The sequence below is a fragment of the Lipotes vexillifer genome, unplaced genomic scaffold (assembly GCF_000442215.2).
Source record: "Lipotes vexillifer unplaced genomic scaffold, Lipotes_vexillifer_v1.1 scaffold172, whole genome shotgun sequence".
In the NCBI taxonomy this organism is placed as follows: domain Eukaryota; kingdom Metazoa; phylum Chordata; class Mammalia; order Artiodactyla; family Lipotidae; genus Lipotes; species Lipotes vexillifer.
Genome location: NW_006776799.1, coordinates 2,393,197 through 2,410,790, shown reverse-complemented (window position 1 = coordinate 2,410,790; position 17,594 = coordinate 2,393,197). Strand labels below are relative to the sequence as shown.

The window sequence follows — 17,594 nt, the reverse complement described above, 5'->3', positions numbered from 1 at the left end:
CATTCCTGCGTTTGTAGAAGCATCACCCTGATCTCTGCTGTCATCTTCATGTGGCGCTCTCCCCGTGTGCACGTCTGGGTCCAGATTTCCCCTTTTCATAAGGACTCTAGTCATTTTGGATTGGGTGCCCACCCTACTCCAGTAGGATCTCATCTTAACCAATTACATTTGCAACGATTGCATTCTGAGGTTAGGACTTCAACGTGGGTTTTGGGAGGACATAGTTCAACCCATATTCACCTGTCTCCTGAGGTCCACACTAGTCCTCTTGGTTTCCTGCTGGATACCATACTTCACTGTTCCATGGGTATCTCCAATTTAACACAGTTAGAATTGGTCTTACTCTCGCACAATTCCCTTCTTTTTCCTTTTTTATTTATCTTTGGTGGTGGTGTCATCATCCCACTCAATTATCTGAGTTAGAAGTCTTGGAGCAACTCTTTTCTGGCTCTCAGCCTCTGACCTCCAATTGCTACCAAGTTTTGTCATTCCTGCCTCAGTTGTATTTCTCCACTTTTCCCCTTTCTCCAATCCTAGTGTTCTGGCTCTGGTTTAGACCCCTGCTGTCTCTAGCTGTCAGGCTGTCTCCCCACATCTCATCTTTCCTCTGTTAAATTCATCTTCCACAGCAGTTCCTTTTCTGAAATAAAGGTATGAACCTGGTATTTATTAACCCTAAAAACCTCCAGTGACTTCTCACTGCCTGCAAAAAAAAAAAGGTCAGGATTCTGTAACTGGCCTTTAAAGGCCTTTACAGGTGGCTGGCATGATAGCTCAACCACTCTTTTACTCGGCAGGACCATTAGATGCAGGGTCAGTAACACCTTTGTCCTTCTCTAAATACAGCACACCCCTCTGTACTTAGTTCTTTCCTCAGTGTGGATTGTCCTCCCCCTACCCTTCTCTCTTCTCTCCATCCTCCCATACCGATTGGAATTCTGTCTCAGTCAAATAGGAACCAGGACACTTGGTTTTCAGGCCAAAATGCCAGAAGCCAATTGTTTCACCGTGCATGAGCCATAACTTCTAATAGTTTTCTCAAAAGTAAAATGAGGAGGTGGAAGGAGATGATCTCTAAGATCTTTTCAGCTTTAAAATTTGTTCTTTAAATGCCACAGATTCGTGGAGCATTCCTTAATTTCCTTAGATTAATTCCTCAATTTATTATTTATTTATTTATTCCTTAAGGCAGAATAAATCCCTTCTCCTCTGTGCCCCTTGATGCTTTATCTTTTACTTTTGATACTCAGCTCACGTTCTGGCGGGGTTACATGCACACGACTACCACTCCTTCCCCCAGCAGGCTGTCAGCTCCTTGAGGCCAGCCGGGAACCTTCCACTCATATGTGTTTCCCTTTTCACCCCCACCTGCCCCTGCTCCTGCTCACACACACAAGATTCTCAGTGAGACAGACTGTGTAGCCGAGGAGAAAATGTTTTGGGCAAGTGTTCTTCTGTAATACGTGCCATTCCTGAATGTTCCCCTGCGTTCGGAAGGATGTGTTTTTGGATGGTGAATGACATAGAGACCATGTAATGAACACACCAGAGTTTTCCTTTCTTTGTGGCATTATTATAATCAGGTGACATTCTGGGAAATAGCTAAGTTAATGTTGTAGCACTTACTTTCTATAAAAATGTGTTCTCTCTATAAGATTTTAGAAGTAATTAAGTGTTCTATGAAACATGGGAAAGCACTTCTGTTTTCTCTCTCCTTCTATATCCTCGAGACTTGGACTATCCCAATGTATCACTGAAATATTTGTACATTTAAAATACAAAATAGTGGCAAAGAACTTAGTTCTAAGACAGCCTTTGGGGATTTATTTACTCCTTGCAAGTCAAAGCATCTGTGGCCTGTTCTGCACCTCCTAATGGATAGATGTGATCATATCACGACCTTGCTCAGACACTTGCATCTCTGAACGTCTGATCTCATTTCACAGTGTTCTCTTATGTACTTTTCTGTCCAGATAAAATTAGTTCCTCACATTTTCCTTGCACACTCCCTAGCTTTCTTGCACCTGCCTTTCTGCAGGCATTTCCCCTGCCTAAGGTGACCCCCTTTCTGTGCCCATTACTGCATACCTGAATTTCACTAATTTTTCGAGACCCAACTCACGTTCCATCCCTGCCACAAAGCTTTCTTTGGTTTCCTACCAAAATTCTGTTATCATCATCTTGGTTCCTGTCTTATGATTTGTCTTTCCTGTATAGTATTCTAGACTAGTGTTATCTGTCTTACCAGACTGAAAGTGCCTTGGGGTCATATTTCGTGGCCAGTTTATCTGTATTCTATCCCCCACCCCAATATCATCCTTTAGTTCAATCCTCATGTGGTCAGTGGATATCAGTAATGAATGAATCTTTGTGAACCATTTTTACATTGTGTAGGAAGGTATTAATGAATGACTGAGCTGGTCTATTTTGTTGTTAACAACCATATATTAATCTAAAGTGTCTAAGCTTTATTTTTAGAATTAATGTGTCACCATATCCTCAAATCTGTTGTGTCTTTTAGATTCTGTGTGTTGTTATTTCAGTCCACTCTATGTAAAAGGAAATGCTAAGTATTTATACATGTTTTTAGGTTTGAATTTTATTTTTTGACAGTGACGTTTTATTTTTTTCCCTTAGTGTATATTTGTGTATGCTTTTATCTTCCACAAGCTACTGACTTCATGCTTTGTGCTTGTTTTGTGTTTCAGATTAATATCCTTTCAAGAATTTGTGGCATTTGAATCTGTCCTGTGTGCCCCAGATGCTTTGTTCGTGGTGGCCTTCCAGCTGTTTGACAAAGCTGGCAAAGGAGAAGTCACTTTTGGTAAGGGGCGTGAGTGTGTGCACACCTAAGGAAGTGCAGACCTGTGTGAGCGGTTTGGGTTTTTTCCCCAAGAATGAAGTGTATGGAAATGGTTTTAAGAAGTTAGCCTATCCCTTTTAACAAAGATATCTCGGTGTTTGAGGCTCCACTTCTTGAAAAAAAAGTCTCCCTTCCTGAAAAATTAAGTTTCTGGCTTAGTACTTTTGATGCTCTGCTTTAGTTGTAAGGTGAGGGAGGATGGAGCACGACTGAGTCACAGGGTCGTAGAAGGTGAGAGGCAGACAGGATTTGACCGTCCACTTCATTCCCTTCACAGTCAGTAGTGCTTTCCACGGTTAGAATGAAGACGGTAATACAGTGCCTAAGAACAGAAGGGATTCATGTTCCCAGTACCTTGTGTCCTTACCTTGTCCTCATGGAGTAGCTTGAGTCCAGAGGCAGCGCGCGAGATGGTAATTTGGAGCGGTACGTGGAGAACCCTGTTCTTCTCAATAACACGTTCCCCTCTGCCTGGGCTGGCAGTGTCTGCTGTGCTGCCTCCGCCTTTACTTGGGGGATGCAGCACCATCTTCATGGGGCTCAGCTGCCAAGCTGCAGAAAACCCTGAAGTCTCTTAAGCATTAGGAGAAAGGGAAAACCAGGACGTGATGGGGCAGTGGTACGTTCTTGTTTAAAAATAAACTGGTTACTGAAGATACATTGGGCAGAAGACACCACATTTCCCTCGGACTGTGCCGTGTCCAGCGTATGTTATCTGTGCGTGTGAACCTGGTGTAGAAAGCATTGCCGTGGAGAATTTTGGAGCCCTTTTGGGGCACACAGATTGTGCATTCAGGGGAAATGGGTAATGCACCCATTTTAAATGTCTTTGTTCCTTGTCTCTAATTTATTCAGACTTCTTGGTCTTGTCTTACTTGTACGTCGTGAGGAATGTACAGATGGGGGAAATACAGATGGTGTAATAGAGCACCATCTGTTCTGGATGGTTCTGGAATTGGAGAGACTTAGCTCCTCCCAGCTCTGCCACTTTTGTCTCTGAGTCAAGTTAATTATCCTTTCAGGTCTTTATTTTCCTTATCAGAAATGAAGATAATAACTACATAAAGTATAGGTAAGGTAGCCTTCCCCTCCCCGACCCATTCCTCAACGTTCATTTGACATGACAGTTATTTAAGGCTAGATCAGCCAGGGCGGAGGCAAAAACACATATATTTATCTGGTTTTCTTTCATGTATTCTAGAAGCTCAGATGCTTTCCGTTAATACTTCATGAGGATTATTTGATATTTAAAAATCCCTAAAATAATTTTAGCTTTTGCCTCTCCCATCACCCAGTTCCTCTAGCCACAACTTTTCAATGGAAGACCAATAAAAATGTTCCCATTAAAATCTCCAAATAATAAATGAGCAGCTAGCTCATGGTGGTGTTGATTTATTTACCCAGTGGAAGTCAGTTTGATGAGAACGTTAATGATGACGTTTCCTTGGGGTGAACAACAAGGGGAACCTGTAAGTTTGCGTGAGTTCAGCACAGGTGTGCTCGTTCTCTCGTCTTCCTCCTTTCTGCAGCAAATCTGGAGGGAGGGCTGGAAGACAGCTGGATTGGAGATGGGGGGCTGAGGAACGGATTTCCGGCGTTTTCCCGACTCTGATCAGTCTTCCGTCCATGGGCATGAAGTGGCAGGGCTGATGTTGCCACCAGCACACCACTGGCCTGGCGGAGGAAAGAAGCAAGAGGCTCTGCCAGTGCTGGGAGGGCTGTGTGTGTGTTAGTGTGATTAGGAGAAAAGAACGGGTAAAGCAGCAGAATGTGGGGGATGGGAGTCATCTGTGAATTGTAGAAAGAACGTGGCATGACAGCTGTTTCTGCTTCTCACTAGCTGTTGGTTGATGGACAAGTCATTTCCGATTTCTGAGCCTTATTTTCCTTATCTACAAAATCAGGGTAATAACCTACCTTCCAGGACTATTGCACGTAAACGGGCCATGTGGAAAACAAAGGCCTTTATAAAAATAATATTACTAAAAGAAATAATGTGAGAGAACAAAGGAGGATTTTCTTTTTTTTCTTCTTCTTCTTTCTTTTGTTCTTTGAGAAGCCCTTTATTTTAACTTGCAGTTTAACCACTGGTCAGGTAGCTGGGAATTTTGCTTACTATCTGTGCTGTTGAACCCTGTCCCATCTCTGAAGACATACGAGAGTGCGTAAGACATCGGGGCTTTCGGGGGGCTACGATTCTGCTTCTGTCCTCAGCTACATGTGACTGTGGTGGAAGAGTGCATAGCCCATCTCTCGATACCCTGCCTTCTGCAGGTAATTTGTTCCAGAATCTGCCTGTCTCACAAAACACAAACAGGGTATGTCCTGTATCTGTTTATGAGGAGCCAGTGGCGTCCTCGACCTGTGGGTGTAATAAAATGTAGCCTGGGCTTTTCTGAGCTGTTAATCCCCATTTAGGATTAAACTGAAAGAGCTATTCATAGTACAAAGAAGATACTCAAATGACCATCAAATTGCAAAATGATAGCTGACTTAACATTTTTCATGAGGTCGGGTAGAGTCATTCAGTGGAGGTGAGTGCTGTGTACAACAGGCTTTTGCCAAGTAAACACAATCATATGGGAGGTGTGGCAGCCTTAGGAGTGTTTTGTCAGCAGGTACCTTTAGAAGAAGCTAACAAATAAGTACGTTTTTCAGGAAACTTGTAATGGGGTTGAAGAAATTTTTTTAAAAATGGAGTTGGGCAGAAAAGTGGACTTACCTAGTCACTCCTGATCTCATAGCCCACAGTATTATAAGGGAATCCAGATCTGTGCCCTGGCTCTCTGTCCATATGAAGCTGTTTGAGAGACACACAGTGGCACTCTTTGCTCTGATTACTTCCTCAGCTCCCTGTGAATCCTTCACTCAAGAGTGACCCTTTTGTATATCAGAAGGTTGCCCTCCTGAGTGTGCATTTTTGGGAGGAGTAGGCATGGAGTGGTGAGAGAGGAAGGGCTCCTTTTTTAACCTCCCAGGTTGGCATGGTCAGCTGTGGTCACCGGGTGAGCACTGCGCTTGCGCTAAACAGTGGGTCATCTGGGGCCTTCCCATGGGCTGCAGGGAAGGCTGGCAAGTGGCCTCAGATCCCCCATGTCTCCTGGCTTTGCATTTCATCCAGAGGAGAGCAGTTACACTCTTTATCTGTTTGCATATTAGGTTTCCACATAAGAGCTCATTTGAAGCAGGGCTTCTAGGACTAAGCCCAGTAAGCACCAGTATTTGTCAACAAGCCGGCAGTGTCACTGCTCCCACTAATGCTGATTCTGATACACACTAAACAAAAATCAGATGGAGCGTTTCAGTATCTCATTTCAGTGAAGACTTGCCCCCTGTTCTCTGAGGCCTTGTTTATGTTTACCGTATTTTCATGTCCCGATCACTCCCTGTGTTTGCTACAATGAGAAGATCTTGATGAGGCCAATTTTGTTCCTTTGATATCTAGTTCATTATGTTCTCCTGTTTCCTTTGAGGGAAAACATATCTCCACTATTCTTGTTCTCACCATGTTTTCTTATTTTGATACCCGATATTTGTAAGTGCATTTTATGATGCCAACAGGTGTATAACATGATACCAGTATAAGTAGAAAATTCTGCTTAACAATTTGCAATTCTGTGTGATTGGAGAAAAAAGTATTTTGTTCTAAATCTTTTCATTTGCATTTTTAGCCTATTTATATGACAGTGATTTTTTACTCTTAATTTTTTCAAGTGTACTTTATTGAAGTAGAGCATACATACAGAAGGATGCACGAATCCTAAGTGTACATTTTGATGACTGCACAGTGTACATACTTGTTTCACCACCATCCAGATCAGAAAGGGAATGGTACCAACACTCAGTAGGTCTCTTCCCAGTTACTGTTCCAATGGTAGCAAGGGATATTTATCACCATCAATTGATTTTGCTTGCTTTTAAACTTAATAAAAATGGAGTGATACAGGATTTATTCTTTCATTCTCACTTCTTTTGCTCAAATTTAATTTGTGAGATTCATCCATGTTTTTGCTATGTGTATTTTTATTTTGTTCTTTTTCTTTGCTCTGTACTATTCCACTGTATAACTTTACCGTAATACGTTTACTCATTCTACAGTTGATAGACACTTGCACATTTCCAGTTTTGATTGCTACAAATATGCTTTGAACATTCTTTTATGTATTTTGGGGTGTGCATATGTGTAGGCATTTCTAGGAGTAGAATTGCTGGGTCATAGAGAGCTTCCCTGGTGGCGCAGTGGTTAAGAATCCACCTGCCAATGCAGGGGACATGGGTTCAAGCCCTGGTCCGGGAACATCCCACATGCTGCGGAGCAGCTAAGCCCGTGTGCCACAACTACTGAGACTGTGCTCTAGAGCCCGCGAGCCACAACTGCTGAGCCAGTGTGCTGCAACTACTGAAGCCCACATGCCTAGAGCCTGTGCTCCACAACAAGAGAAGCCACTGCAATGAGAAGCACTGCAACGAAGAGTAGCCCCCACTCACAGCAACTAGAGAAAGCCCACGCGCAGCAACGAAGACCCAACACAGCCAGAAATAAATAAAATAAATTAAGAAAAAAGAAAGAATTGCTGGGTCCTAGAAAATGTATATATTTAGCTTTCAGTAGATCTTACCAAACAGTTTTCCAAAGTGGTTGTACCAGTTTACATTCATACCATCAGTGTATGAGAGTCCTAGTTATTCTACTTCTTTACAAACACTTGCTGTTATCAGTTACTTTCATTTTAGTGATGTCTCACGCTGTGACTTTAATTTGCATTTTTCTCATTACTTATGGGTTGTACAACTTTTAAAAAACTGTTTATTGACCACTTGAGTATCCTTTTTACTATGTGTCTATTTTCTAGGTACAAGGGCTTTGTGGGTTGTACATTACCAGATGTTTTTACTCTGCGACTTGCACTTTTACTCCACTTCATGGAGTCCTGAGGAACATAAGTTCTTAATTTATTTGGTAGTACAAATTACCAGCATTTTCTTTTATTGGTAGTGCTTTTTTTTAAAAAAATAAATAAATTTATTTATTTATTTTTTTATTTTTGGCTGTGTTGGGTCTTCGTTGCTGTGTGTGGGCTTTCTCTAGTTGTGGCAAGTGGGGGCTACTCTTCATTGAGGTGTGCAGGCTTCTAGTTGAGTTGGCTTCTCTTGTTGTGGAGCACGGGCTCTAGATCAGGGACAGCAGAGTTCTTCTGTAAAGCGCCAAATAGTAAATATTTTGGGCTTTGTGGGCCATAGGATCTCTGTCACAACTACTCAACTCTGCTGTTCCTATGGATGCATGTGGCTATGTTCCAATAAAACTTAATTTGCAAAGATAGCTGGTGGCCAGTGGAACATAGTTTGCTGACCCTTCCACCAGAGTATTAACAGGAGCATACACAAGTTGATGATAAGACTAGGGATTAAGACACTTAGTAGAATGGGTAGGTTGTGATGATATTTGGGTATTTGCAATGAGCTATGAAACAAAGAAGGTTCTCTTCTTTGTGTCTAATATGGTTTGGTTAGCTTCATTGAGAAAGTGACTTTTGAACACAAATTTGAAAGAAGTAAGGCAATTGATCATGTAGAATAAGGAAGAAGGAGGGGAAGAGACTGTCCCAGGTGAAAGGAATGGGCTTTGCCCAGGTCGGAAGGCTGGAGTGTTCTTGGCACATTTGAGGAACAGCAAGGAGGACTCATGAGAATTGAGTGAGGCAGGGGGTCCTGGTAGGAGAGGAACTCAGAGAAGTAATGGATCTGATCAAGGAAGGCCCTGTAGGCCAAGGTTAGGACTTGACTTTGATGGTAAGTGAACTGGGAAACCATTGCAGGGTTTTTGTTTTTGTTTTTAGCAGGAGATTGTCATGATCTGGTTTATATTTTAAACAGCATCATTCTGGCTGTTGGTTGAGAATAAACTATAGAAGGGCAAGAGCAGGAAGAGAGAGAACAGTTAGGAAGCTATTGCAATAATTCAAATGAGGCATCATGGTGGCTTGGGTGGTAGTGAGGTTAGGGATATATTGAAGAGAGAATCAGTAGGGTTCTCTGATAGGTTGGATGTGGCCTGTGAAAGAGAGAAGAGGCAAGAAAGATTCTAAACTCTTTGGCCAGATCAACTGGAAGGGTGGAGTTATCAATTGATAACTTGGAGGACTACAGGCTTGGGGATGGTGGGGGAAAGAAGAGGGGCTCACTTTTGGATGTGTTAGTTTGATGCCTTTAGATATTTAAGTGAAGTTGTCAAATAGGCACTTAGATATCTGAGTGTGGAATTTGGGAGATAGAAATTTGGTAGTTATCAGCAAATAGATAGTGTTTGAAGCCATTTAACTGGATGAGTGAGTTAGAAGAATAAGGAAAGATAGGGGTGTCTATTGAATGCTTACTATGTTGTAGGACTGGAGATACAGCAGTGGCAAGACTAAAAAATCCTGATCAGATGTTTTAGGGAGAGAGACAGTAAACAAATAGAACATGACATCGTACTATATATTCTGTATCTACAAGGTAAAGCAGGCTAGGTAGAGAGGAGGGATAGAAGCTATCCAAGCAGACCTGGAGGAGTCTGTGCACCAAGGTGACGTGATACAGGCTGTGTATTGCAGGAAGAGATGGAGCTACAGGGTCTGGAGGTGATGGTCACTTGAGCGGTGCTTCGACAGTCTAGGCAGGGGTAATGCAGGCCTGGATGGACCCCACCAGGGCCATTCCAGAGGGTGAATCCTATATGACTTGGCTCCTGACTGACTGTAGTAAAAAGGAGATCAAAGGAAAGAAGAGGGACCCAGTAGTAGCTACTGAGTTTGTTCTCTTCCAATGACATGTGGTTTTACATGATCTCTTGAGAGAAGGGATAAAGCTGTCATTTTAATCTTGAAGTTTATTGATCACTTACTATGAACTCACCCTGAGCTAAGTGCTTTATATGTAATTGATTATTTAACCCTCAGAACCTAGGAGGTCTGTACTATTATAATTCTCATTTTTCTTATGGGGAAATGGCCTTGGGGAGGTTAAGTAACTTGTCTGTGGTCCTGGAGTTGCCTGTGGTGGAGCCAAGGTAGCAGCCAGAGGACGGCCAAGCGTTACTCACTGTGCCACACTGCCTCCCTCTGGTGATGTCTGTGCTCTGTGAGGACGGCCTGCCTTTGTAATCTAGATAGGTGCCGATTCATCCTTTGTGGTTTCAGTCTTTTTATGAGACGTTAGAGGGATTTAATAATTTTTCATGAAGAAGTAAAGAACAATACACGAATGAATTAAGATTTTGTTTATATGACCGTACTGGAAAGTAATTATAAGGAAGAATGTACCTGGATTACAGTTCTCAGTACATGTAGAAAGTTGCCTCGGTTACAGAGACGTCCAAGGAATTTGTTGAAATGCACTTGTTGTGAGCTTTACCCAGGAGGCTTTATCTTTTGATGTGAGCAGAATTTTGAGTGGAGGGGGAATTACAGAGTGGTGGGAGGGGAAGGAGAGTTGGCCTTTGTGCAGATTGAGGATAGTAGAGGAGACCCTTGATTGAAATGTGGGTGCTGGGAGCCAGGGCCCCATGTGATGGTGCACCCACCACAGCCCTCTAAGCAGGAGTTTTAATTTGATAGGAGAGGCAATTGGGAGTCCTGCAGGGTTGTTGAGAGGACAGGGACAGGATCCGAATGATGCTTGGAAAAGGTGGGTTTTGTTGCATTGGTTGGAGTGGGGCAAAGCCAGAGGCAGACATGTCTGTGATCCTTGTGTAAGCTTCCCATACTGCTGTGAAACAGGCAAGTGGATGATCACTCCCATTTTGTGAGTGGAAGAACTGAAAGTCAGGGTTTGAAACGACTTACCAGCCCTCTGAGCAAGCTGGTACAGGGTGGTTTTCCAACACTTTCATTTCCTAAGTTTCTTATTTGTTGATGCTGGGAAAGCAAAGCATTATTGTTAGGAATTTTAAGAAAGTGTGTGTGTGTGTATTTAGTGAAACTGTTAATCTGATATATTTAGTGCACCCACCAGTGATTGGTTTTTTTCATGATGCTAATTTAACATTAACTATTCCTATTTATGAATATTTCTTCAGTAGTTGTATCTGCAGTAGGCACCAGTAATAGCCTAACTCAATAGTAGTGGAGGACCTGAATCTTACCTTTGTCTAGTGTAAGTCACAATTGACTTTCTGAAAATTGAGTATGTTGTATACCAGAATACTTCCTCAAGTTGAAATGTAAAATTTTTATTTGCTTAATGCCATCACATGTTTTTCTTTTCCTTTGACTTATCTTTTTCATTACTCTTGAACAAAATTTCATGAAATGAAATGTTTTATATGCAGTTGGAAAGCTTCCATTCTTAGTATGTGAACATAAGCACCCAGTGTCATTATCGTGGTGGTGGTGGTGGTGTGTGTGTTTGTGTGTGTGTGTGTGTGTGTGTGTGTGTGTGTGTGTCCGCCTGCAATTTTTCATTGAACTTTAGCAACAGGGATTCTCAACTCTCTGGTTCTAGATAAGTGTTAGGAAGTCCATGAATGGCCACAGTTGTTAGTTGTGTTTTGTCTAAATGAGCATTTGCCTTTAGCAAGTCTGAAAGGAGTCCTGCCAAACGATAGGAACTGCTTTTTGAAGAGGGACAGCTGAATGAGTAGACATATATCTTATTTAAGACTTTTCCAGCATTGCTGTTTAAAAACTTCAATTGTTAAATAGTCTTTGCCCTGAGCTACACTGGGAGAGTTGGCTGCATTGCTGCTTCAGCTCTGTCAGTTGGCCTGGAATCCAAAAGAAACTAGCACAGTATTGATTTTGTATTATAAGCTGCTGTGGCCTCTTGTCCTTTAATCTTAACTATTGAGTGATATTGTGAGTTTGGGTGCTTTAAAGTGGTGTCTCCTGTTAACGTTGTGTGAGAGAGGATTCCCCTGTTAGACAGTCATAAGGCCCCAAAGTTTTAGTCTACGAAGGCTCTGAGAAGTCCTGCAGAAAATGTAAAGTAACTTTGTCAAACTATTTGAACAGAACCTACCTTTTGTATGTGAGACGTAAACAGAATCCACAGAACTAATGAAGCAATTTCTAATGTCCTTCTCTAGTTAATTCTTTGACGTGTATGTTGGTGTTTGGAGGGGCCCTTCCTGGGTTCACAGTTGGATTTTGTGCAGGAACACCTGCTGTGATGTAAGTGAATTGGAATGCTCTGGGAAAACGGACAGGCTAGATGACACAAGGAACTATGTGGAAACAACCCACTTCAGTCATTCTGATTCAAGTTGCAGAAAATGATGAGAGCTAAAAGTACGCAGATAAGTTTTGAAGATAGACACTCAAATTTAATAATAAATGTAAAAAACGAGAGGAATGCAGGTATTGGAGTAGAAGAGGACAGAACTTTAGCCATAATTTTTTAAAGCTCACTACAAAGAAGGTCATTTATTAATACCTTTGTAAAGACACTTGGAAAATGAAATATTCAAAATGATAACTGAGGGGAAAATGGTTCTGAGAGTCAGAAGGACCAATTATTTGAGCAAAGTTCTTTGTTAATATTCATTCTGATTTTTGATGTTTCACAAAAACAACAGGTTATTTTGGTGAGAGGACGTTATTGCCCGATAGTAGATTTTATTTCATATTTTGGGGGGACCCACGTATGTTTTCTTAAGACACATTCCAGTAGAGAATGAGAATATTGAATAAGAGCAGTGTGAGTTTTGAGAGGAAATAACCTCAACATTGATGAGGACTGTGGTGTGCCCAGGGACCGAGTGTCTTGTATGAGATCCTAGAGACTGTGCAGAAGCTGTTCCAGTTCATTGGGTCAAAAATCTCCTACTTACGAAAAGCTAAATACGGATTTGCACGGTTGACCATATGGCTTCAATTTTGAAAGATACTGGTATCAGAGAGCACTTCCAGTTGGTGGGATAATTTGAGAATCATCTGTGCTCAAATGGCTAAAATATTGTACTTTTTGCTACTTCATCACCCCATTTTAAAAATAGGGAGCGGGGGAAAAAAGGCCTGTTGAGAAGGTGGAGGAATGTCAATTGGAGAGAAAATCACAATAACCATGTGAAGCCACTCCTTAGTGAATAACCGCCTGAAGGTTAAGCGTTCTTTAGAAGACTGTATGCAGAGGTCGAATCAGGGGACGTCTGCCCCTGGTGTGTTTGTGTGTAAGATGAAGGGAGAAGAGAACTTGTGAATAGGAAAGAAGGTGTGGAGAACAGAAAGCTAACGGTAAATCCTAAAACTTGGAGCACTGGGAAAATTTGACTATTTTAAACTGTACTGCTCACTTAAAAATAGTAAAATTATACCATTATTCTTTCAGTATAAGAGGAGATAAAAATATAGTTTCTCTAAATTGGAAAATTTGCTGTAATCTTGCTGCTAATGACTGATTTCTTCCAACAGTTGCAAGGCTGTTTTTGCTCTGATAGGTTGATAAAGGAAACAAAATCAAGAATGTATTGGAAGTTCTCAGAGAAAATTACAGTTTAGGTATATGTTGGGGGTGGATAGTTAGACATTTTAATTGAAATAAAACAGTTTTATACTAATAAGGGATCACTGTGGGTGTACATTTGTAGTACATTTGCTCTTGAGCATTTAAGTAGGGTTAAATGTATGTTAATGCTTTTGCAAGAAAATTATTTTTGATAACATCCGTGTAAGGAAACTAGCTTAGGAAATTGGTGTTTTAAACAATAGAGATATTATACTTGCATTTAGGGAATGAATTAGGATTCTTTGTACTGCTTTAAAAATTTCAAAGAGTTGGAGTCTTTTGGTGTGTTCCTCTCTAGTGGTAAGGAAAGTTAACAATAATTAACACAACAGACGATTAAAGCAAGCTTGCACATCTGGACAGTGACCAGTCTGCTGTATACCTCCAAACACCATTTTAACTGACCTACTTTTTTTTTTTTTTTTTGCGGTACGTGGGCCTCTCACTGCTGTGGCCTCTCCCGTTGCGGAGCACAGGCTCCGGACGCGCAGGCTCAGCGGGCATGACTCACGGGCCCAGCTGCTCTGCGGCATGTGGGATCTTCCCGGACTGGGGCACGAACCTGTGTCCCCTGCATCGGCAGGCGGACTCTCAACCACTGCGCCACCAGGGAAGCCCTGACCTACTTTTGATTTTATGAAAGACTGCTAATGATTTATTCTGTCCAATTGAAAATAACTTTTTTCTGGCAGAGAGATTGAAAACATCTCAGTTGGCCTCTCTTGCTGTTTGATTTAGATAGTGCATGTGATAGAAGATTAATATCGAATGCTAAATAGCTGCCAGCCTTTAACATTTTTCATTGTTAACCAGCATTCACTATGATGACTTACATAGTGAATTAATCTTGAGGATTTATAGCTCCATTAGGCTTTAGAATAGGAAGGATTCTTATCAATAAGGCAGAGCACGAGTTCTCGTTGTAATAACGTGGGGGGGTGTTCATGACAACTGCAGGCTCCCTGGCTCCATCGCAAATCTGCTGAATCAGAGTATTTGGGCGTGGGGCTTGGGAATGTGTTTTGAACAAGCTCTCCAAGGGAACGCGTTTCACACTGCAGCTGAACAACGGCTGGTGTCATTTATGGCTTTATTTCATGTAGATGTGGAAACAGGCACAGAGAGGGGACGGTGACTGGTATCGTAGGAACCACAACTTTGTCTTCCAGCACTAGTAGATGGGTGATATTCTGTTCTAGAATGCCACGTGACCTCATATCAGGGTAGTCCCATCCCTCTCTACGTACAGAACTGGAAGAGGTTTAAGATAGCCCTAATTTCTACATGTACCAACACCATATATGACTTCGAAATAATATTCAGCTCAGCTTGACTGTGTGTGTGTATGCAAGCACTGTGTCTGCCTGTGTGCCCATTTTTTGAAAGATACTTATCACCACTGTACCCGCATGTTCAGAATGATAGTAATAATAATACAAAGTTTACAGGGGCTTATACAGATCTCGATTTAATGAGAAGAGCTGAGTGTGTGAAGTACTTATTCTGTACTTACTCTGTTTTAATGGCACCCATTTTCCCCCTAGAACTTCCTTGAGCAAGTCTGAATTGTAGCCAGAATACTTCTTTCCTCTTCAGACCCTTAACTGTGATTAATAGAAAAAGGCACTTGTCAAAAGGGTTTGAAATGGCAAACCTTGATATTGGCCCCTGTGGCAGTAGAGATAGGTCTGTATCCACTTACTCCATTATGCTATTTAACTTCCGAATTCAACAATTTGTCTTGTGCTCCCTGCTTAAAAGACGATGGCCGTATAAGCTGTTGTTAACCATATCAGCAGGGTGAAATATTATTTCCCTTTGAACGAAACCACAACTTTCTTTGAGGATTTAGCACACATTAGAAAAAGCACCCCAGTGAAGCTGCTGAGAAATAAAGGGCACTGTTCAGCAACTCTCCCTTTGCCTCTGAGAGGGATGGATTACTTTCGGGTTTAACTGAAACATCCTTTTGTGTTTATTGTATTAATGAAATTTTTAGGATCCATGAGAGAGAGATTGTGGTTCAGTGTTTGAAATAATGTAGCTTGATGAACCTTTTTTATTTTAATGGGAAACTTGTTTTCCTTGATTTGCAGCTTCAAAGAGTGAATCTTTTGGAAATTAAAGTGCTTTAACTTAGTTATTCTGTATGGAAACAAAAACATAGAAAGTAAAAATTTGCATAAGTGAAGACCTCGATGATTTCAGATTATAGTGTGGTAGAGGTTAAGGAATAAGAGGCCATAGAATTTGTAAAAACAAATTCAGTCTAACCACTTAATGGCATGTGCAAGTAATTTGCCAATTAAATGTTTCTAGTATCTGAAAGATCTTCAAAGTTAAGAGTGGTGGTTCTTAATCTTTCTTAATTTCATACTTTCAGAAACATAATGGAAAATTAGTTTTTTTATCACTTTTCATTCAAAATTTTAATATATGAGCTAAAAGAGGATGATTTTAAGTATTTGAGGAAAATTATTGCTTTCTGAGATATGTGTAAACTATGATATTTCCAATCACACTGTGCCTGATTTTTTTTTTTGTATCTTTTGTAAATATTTGGTGCCCAGATAACAATCTTCATTATAATTAAGACTTTAGATTTTGGAATTTTACCATTTTAATGGTCACCTGCTATGTTTAGAACATTGTACTGGGCACACTTGGCTACAACCCTCGAGTTATTTCACTCCCATTTTACACATTGAGAGAATGGAGTCAGAGTAAGTAATTTGCCTAATATCACTCATTAGTAGGAAGCAGATTTGAGGGTTCCAGGTTTTTTTTAAAAACACAGCTTTATTTAGATATAATGCACCCATTTAAAGTGTATGATGCAATGTTTTTCCGTCTGTTCACATACTTGTGTAACCATCATCAGTTTTAGAATATTTTCATCACCCCAACAAGAAACCCCGTACCTTAGCAATCCTCACTCCCCACTGCCATTTTCCCCTAGGCCCTCCAGTCCTAAGCAACCACTAATCTACTTTCTGTCTCTCTGGATTTGCCTATTCTGGACATTTCATATACATGGAATCATATAACGTGGTCTTTCATGACTAGCTTCTTAGTATAATGTTTTCAAGGTTCATCCATGTTGTAGCATGTAATAATACTGTATTTCTTTTATTGAGGATGTCACATTGTTATAGATATACCACATATTGTTTATCCATCCTTCAGTTAATGGATATTCCGGTTGTTTCCACTTTTTGGTTATTGTGAATAATGCTGCTATGAACATTTGTGTACAAGTTTTTATGTGAACGTATGTCTTCATTTCTCTTGGATATATACCTAGGAGTGGAATTGCTGGGTCACATGGTAACTATGTTTAACTTTTTGAAGAACCACCAAACTCTTCCAAAGTGACTGCGCCATTTTTACATCCCCACAAGCAGTGAATGAGGGTTTCAGATTTCTTCACATCCTCACCAACACTTGCTACTTGTGGGGGTAAAGTGGTATCTCATTGTGATATCTCGTTTGATTTGCATTTCCTTAAAGGCTAATGATTGGAACATCTTGTCATGTGCTTATTGGCCATTTTGTCTTTGGAAAAATGTCTGTTCAGATCCTTTGCCCATTTTAAAAATTAGATGAATTGTCTTTTTATTATTGAGTTGCAAGAGTTCTTTATATATTCTAGAGTTCTTTATCAGATACGTGATTCATAAAACTTTTCTCCCATTCTGTAGTCTGTCTTTTCACTTTGTCGATGGTATCCTTTGGAGTACAAAAGTTTTCAATTTTGAAGATGTCCAATTTATATATTATTGTCCTTGGTTGCTTGTGTTTTTGGGGTTTTTTTGGTTTTTTTTGTTTTTGCGGTACGCGGGCCTCTCACTGTTGTGGCCTCTCCCGTTGCGGAGCACAGGCTCCGGATGCGCAGGCTCAGCGGCCATTGCTCACGGGCCCAGCCGCTCCGCAGCATGTGGGATCTTCCTGGACCAGGGCATGAACCCGTGTCCCCTGCATCGACAGGTGGACTCTCAACCACTGTGCCACCAGGGAAGCCCCTGCTTGTGTTTTTGATACTGTATCTAAGAAACTGTTTTCCAATCCAGACTCGTAAAGATTTATGCCTACGTTTTCCTTTAAAAGCTTCACAGTTTTAGCTCTTATATTTAGATCTTTGCTCCATTTTTAAGTTAGTTTTTGTATATGGTATGAGGTTGGGTCCCACCTTACTTCTTTTGCATGGTTGTCCCAGCACCATTTGTTGAAAAGACTAATCTTTCCC

At 41.0% G+C, this 17,594-nt stretch overlaps 1 protein-coding gene across 3 annotated transcripts in view; it reads left to right on the top strand.

The window, feature by feature from the left end:
* SLC25A13 (solute carrier family 25 member 13) overlaps window positions 1-17,594 on the top strand; it is a 205,760-nt gene that overhangs the window by 88,677 nt on the left and 99,489 nt on the right. For all 3 annotated transcript variants that reach the window (XM_007450665.1, XM_007450664.1, XM_007450666.1), the window contains one exon: window positions 2,709-2,824. In XM_007450665.1, coding sequence (XP_007450727.1) covers window positions 2,709-2,824 — 116 coding nt within the window. The remainder of the gene's footprint in view (window positions 1-2,708; window positions 2,825-17,594) is intronic.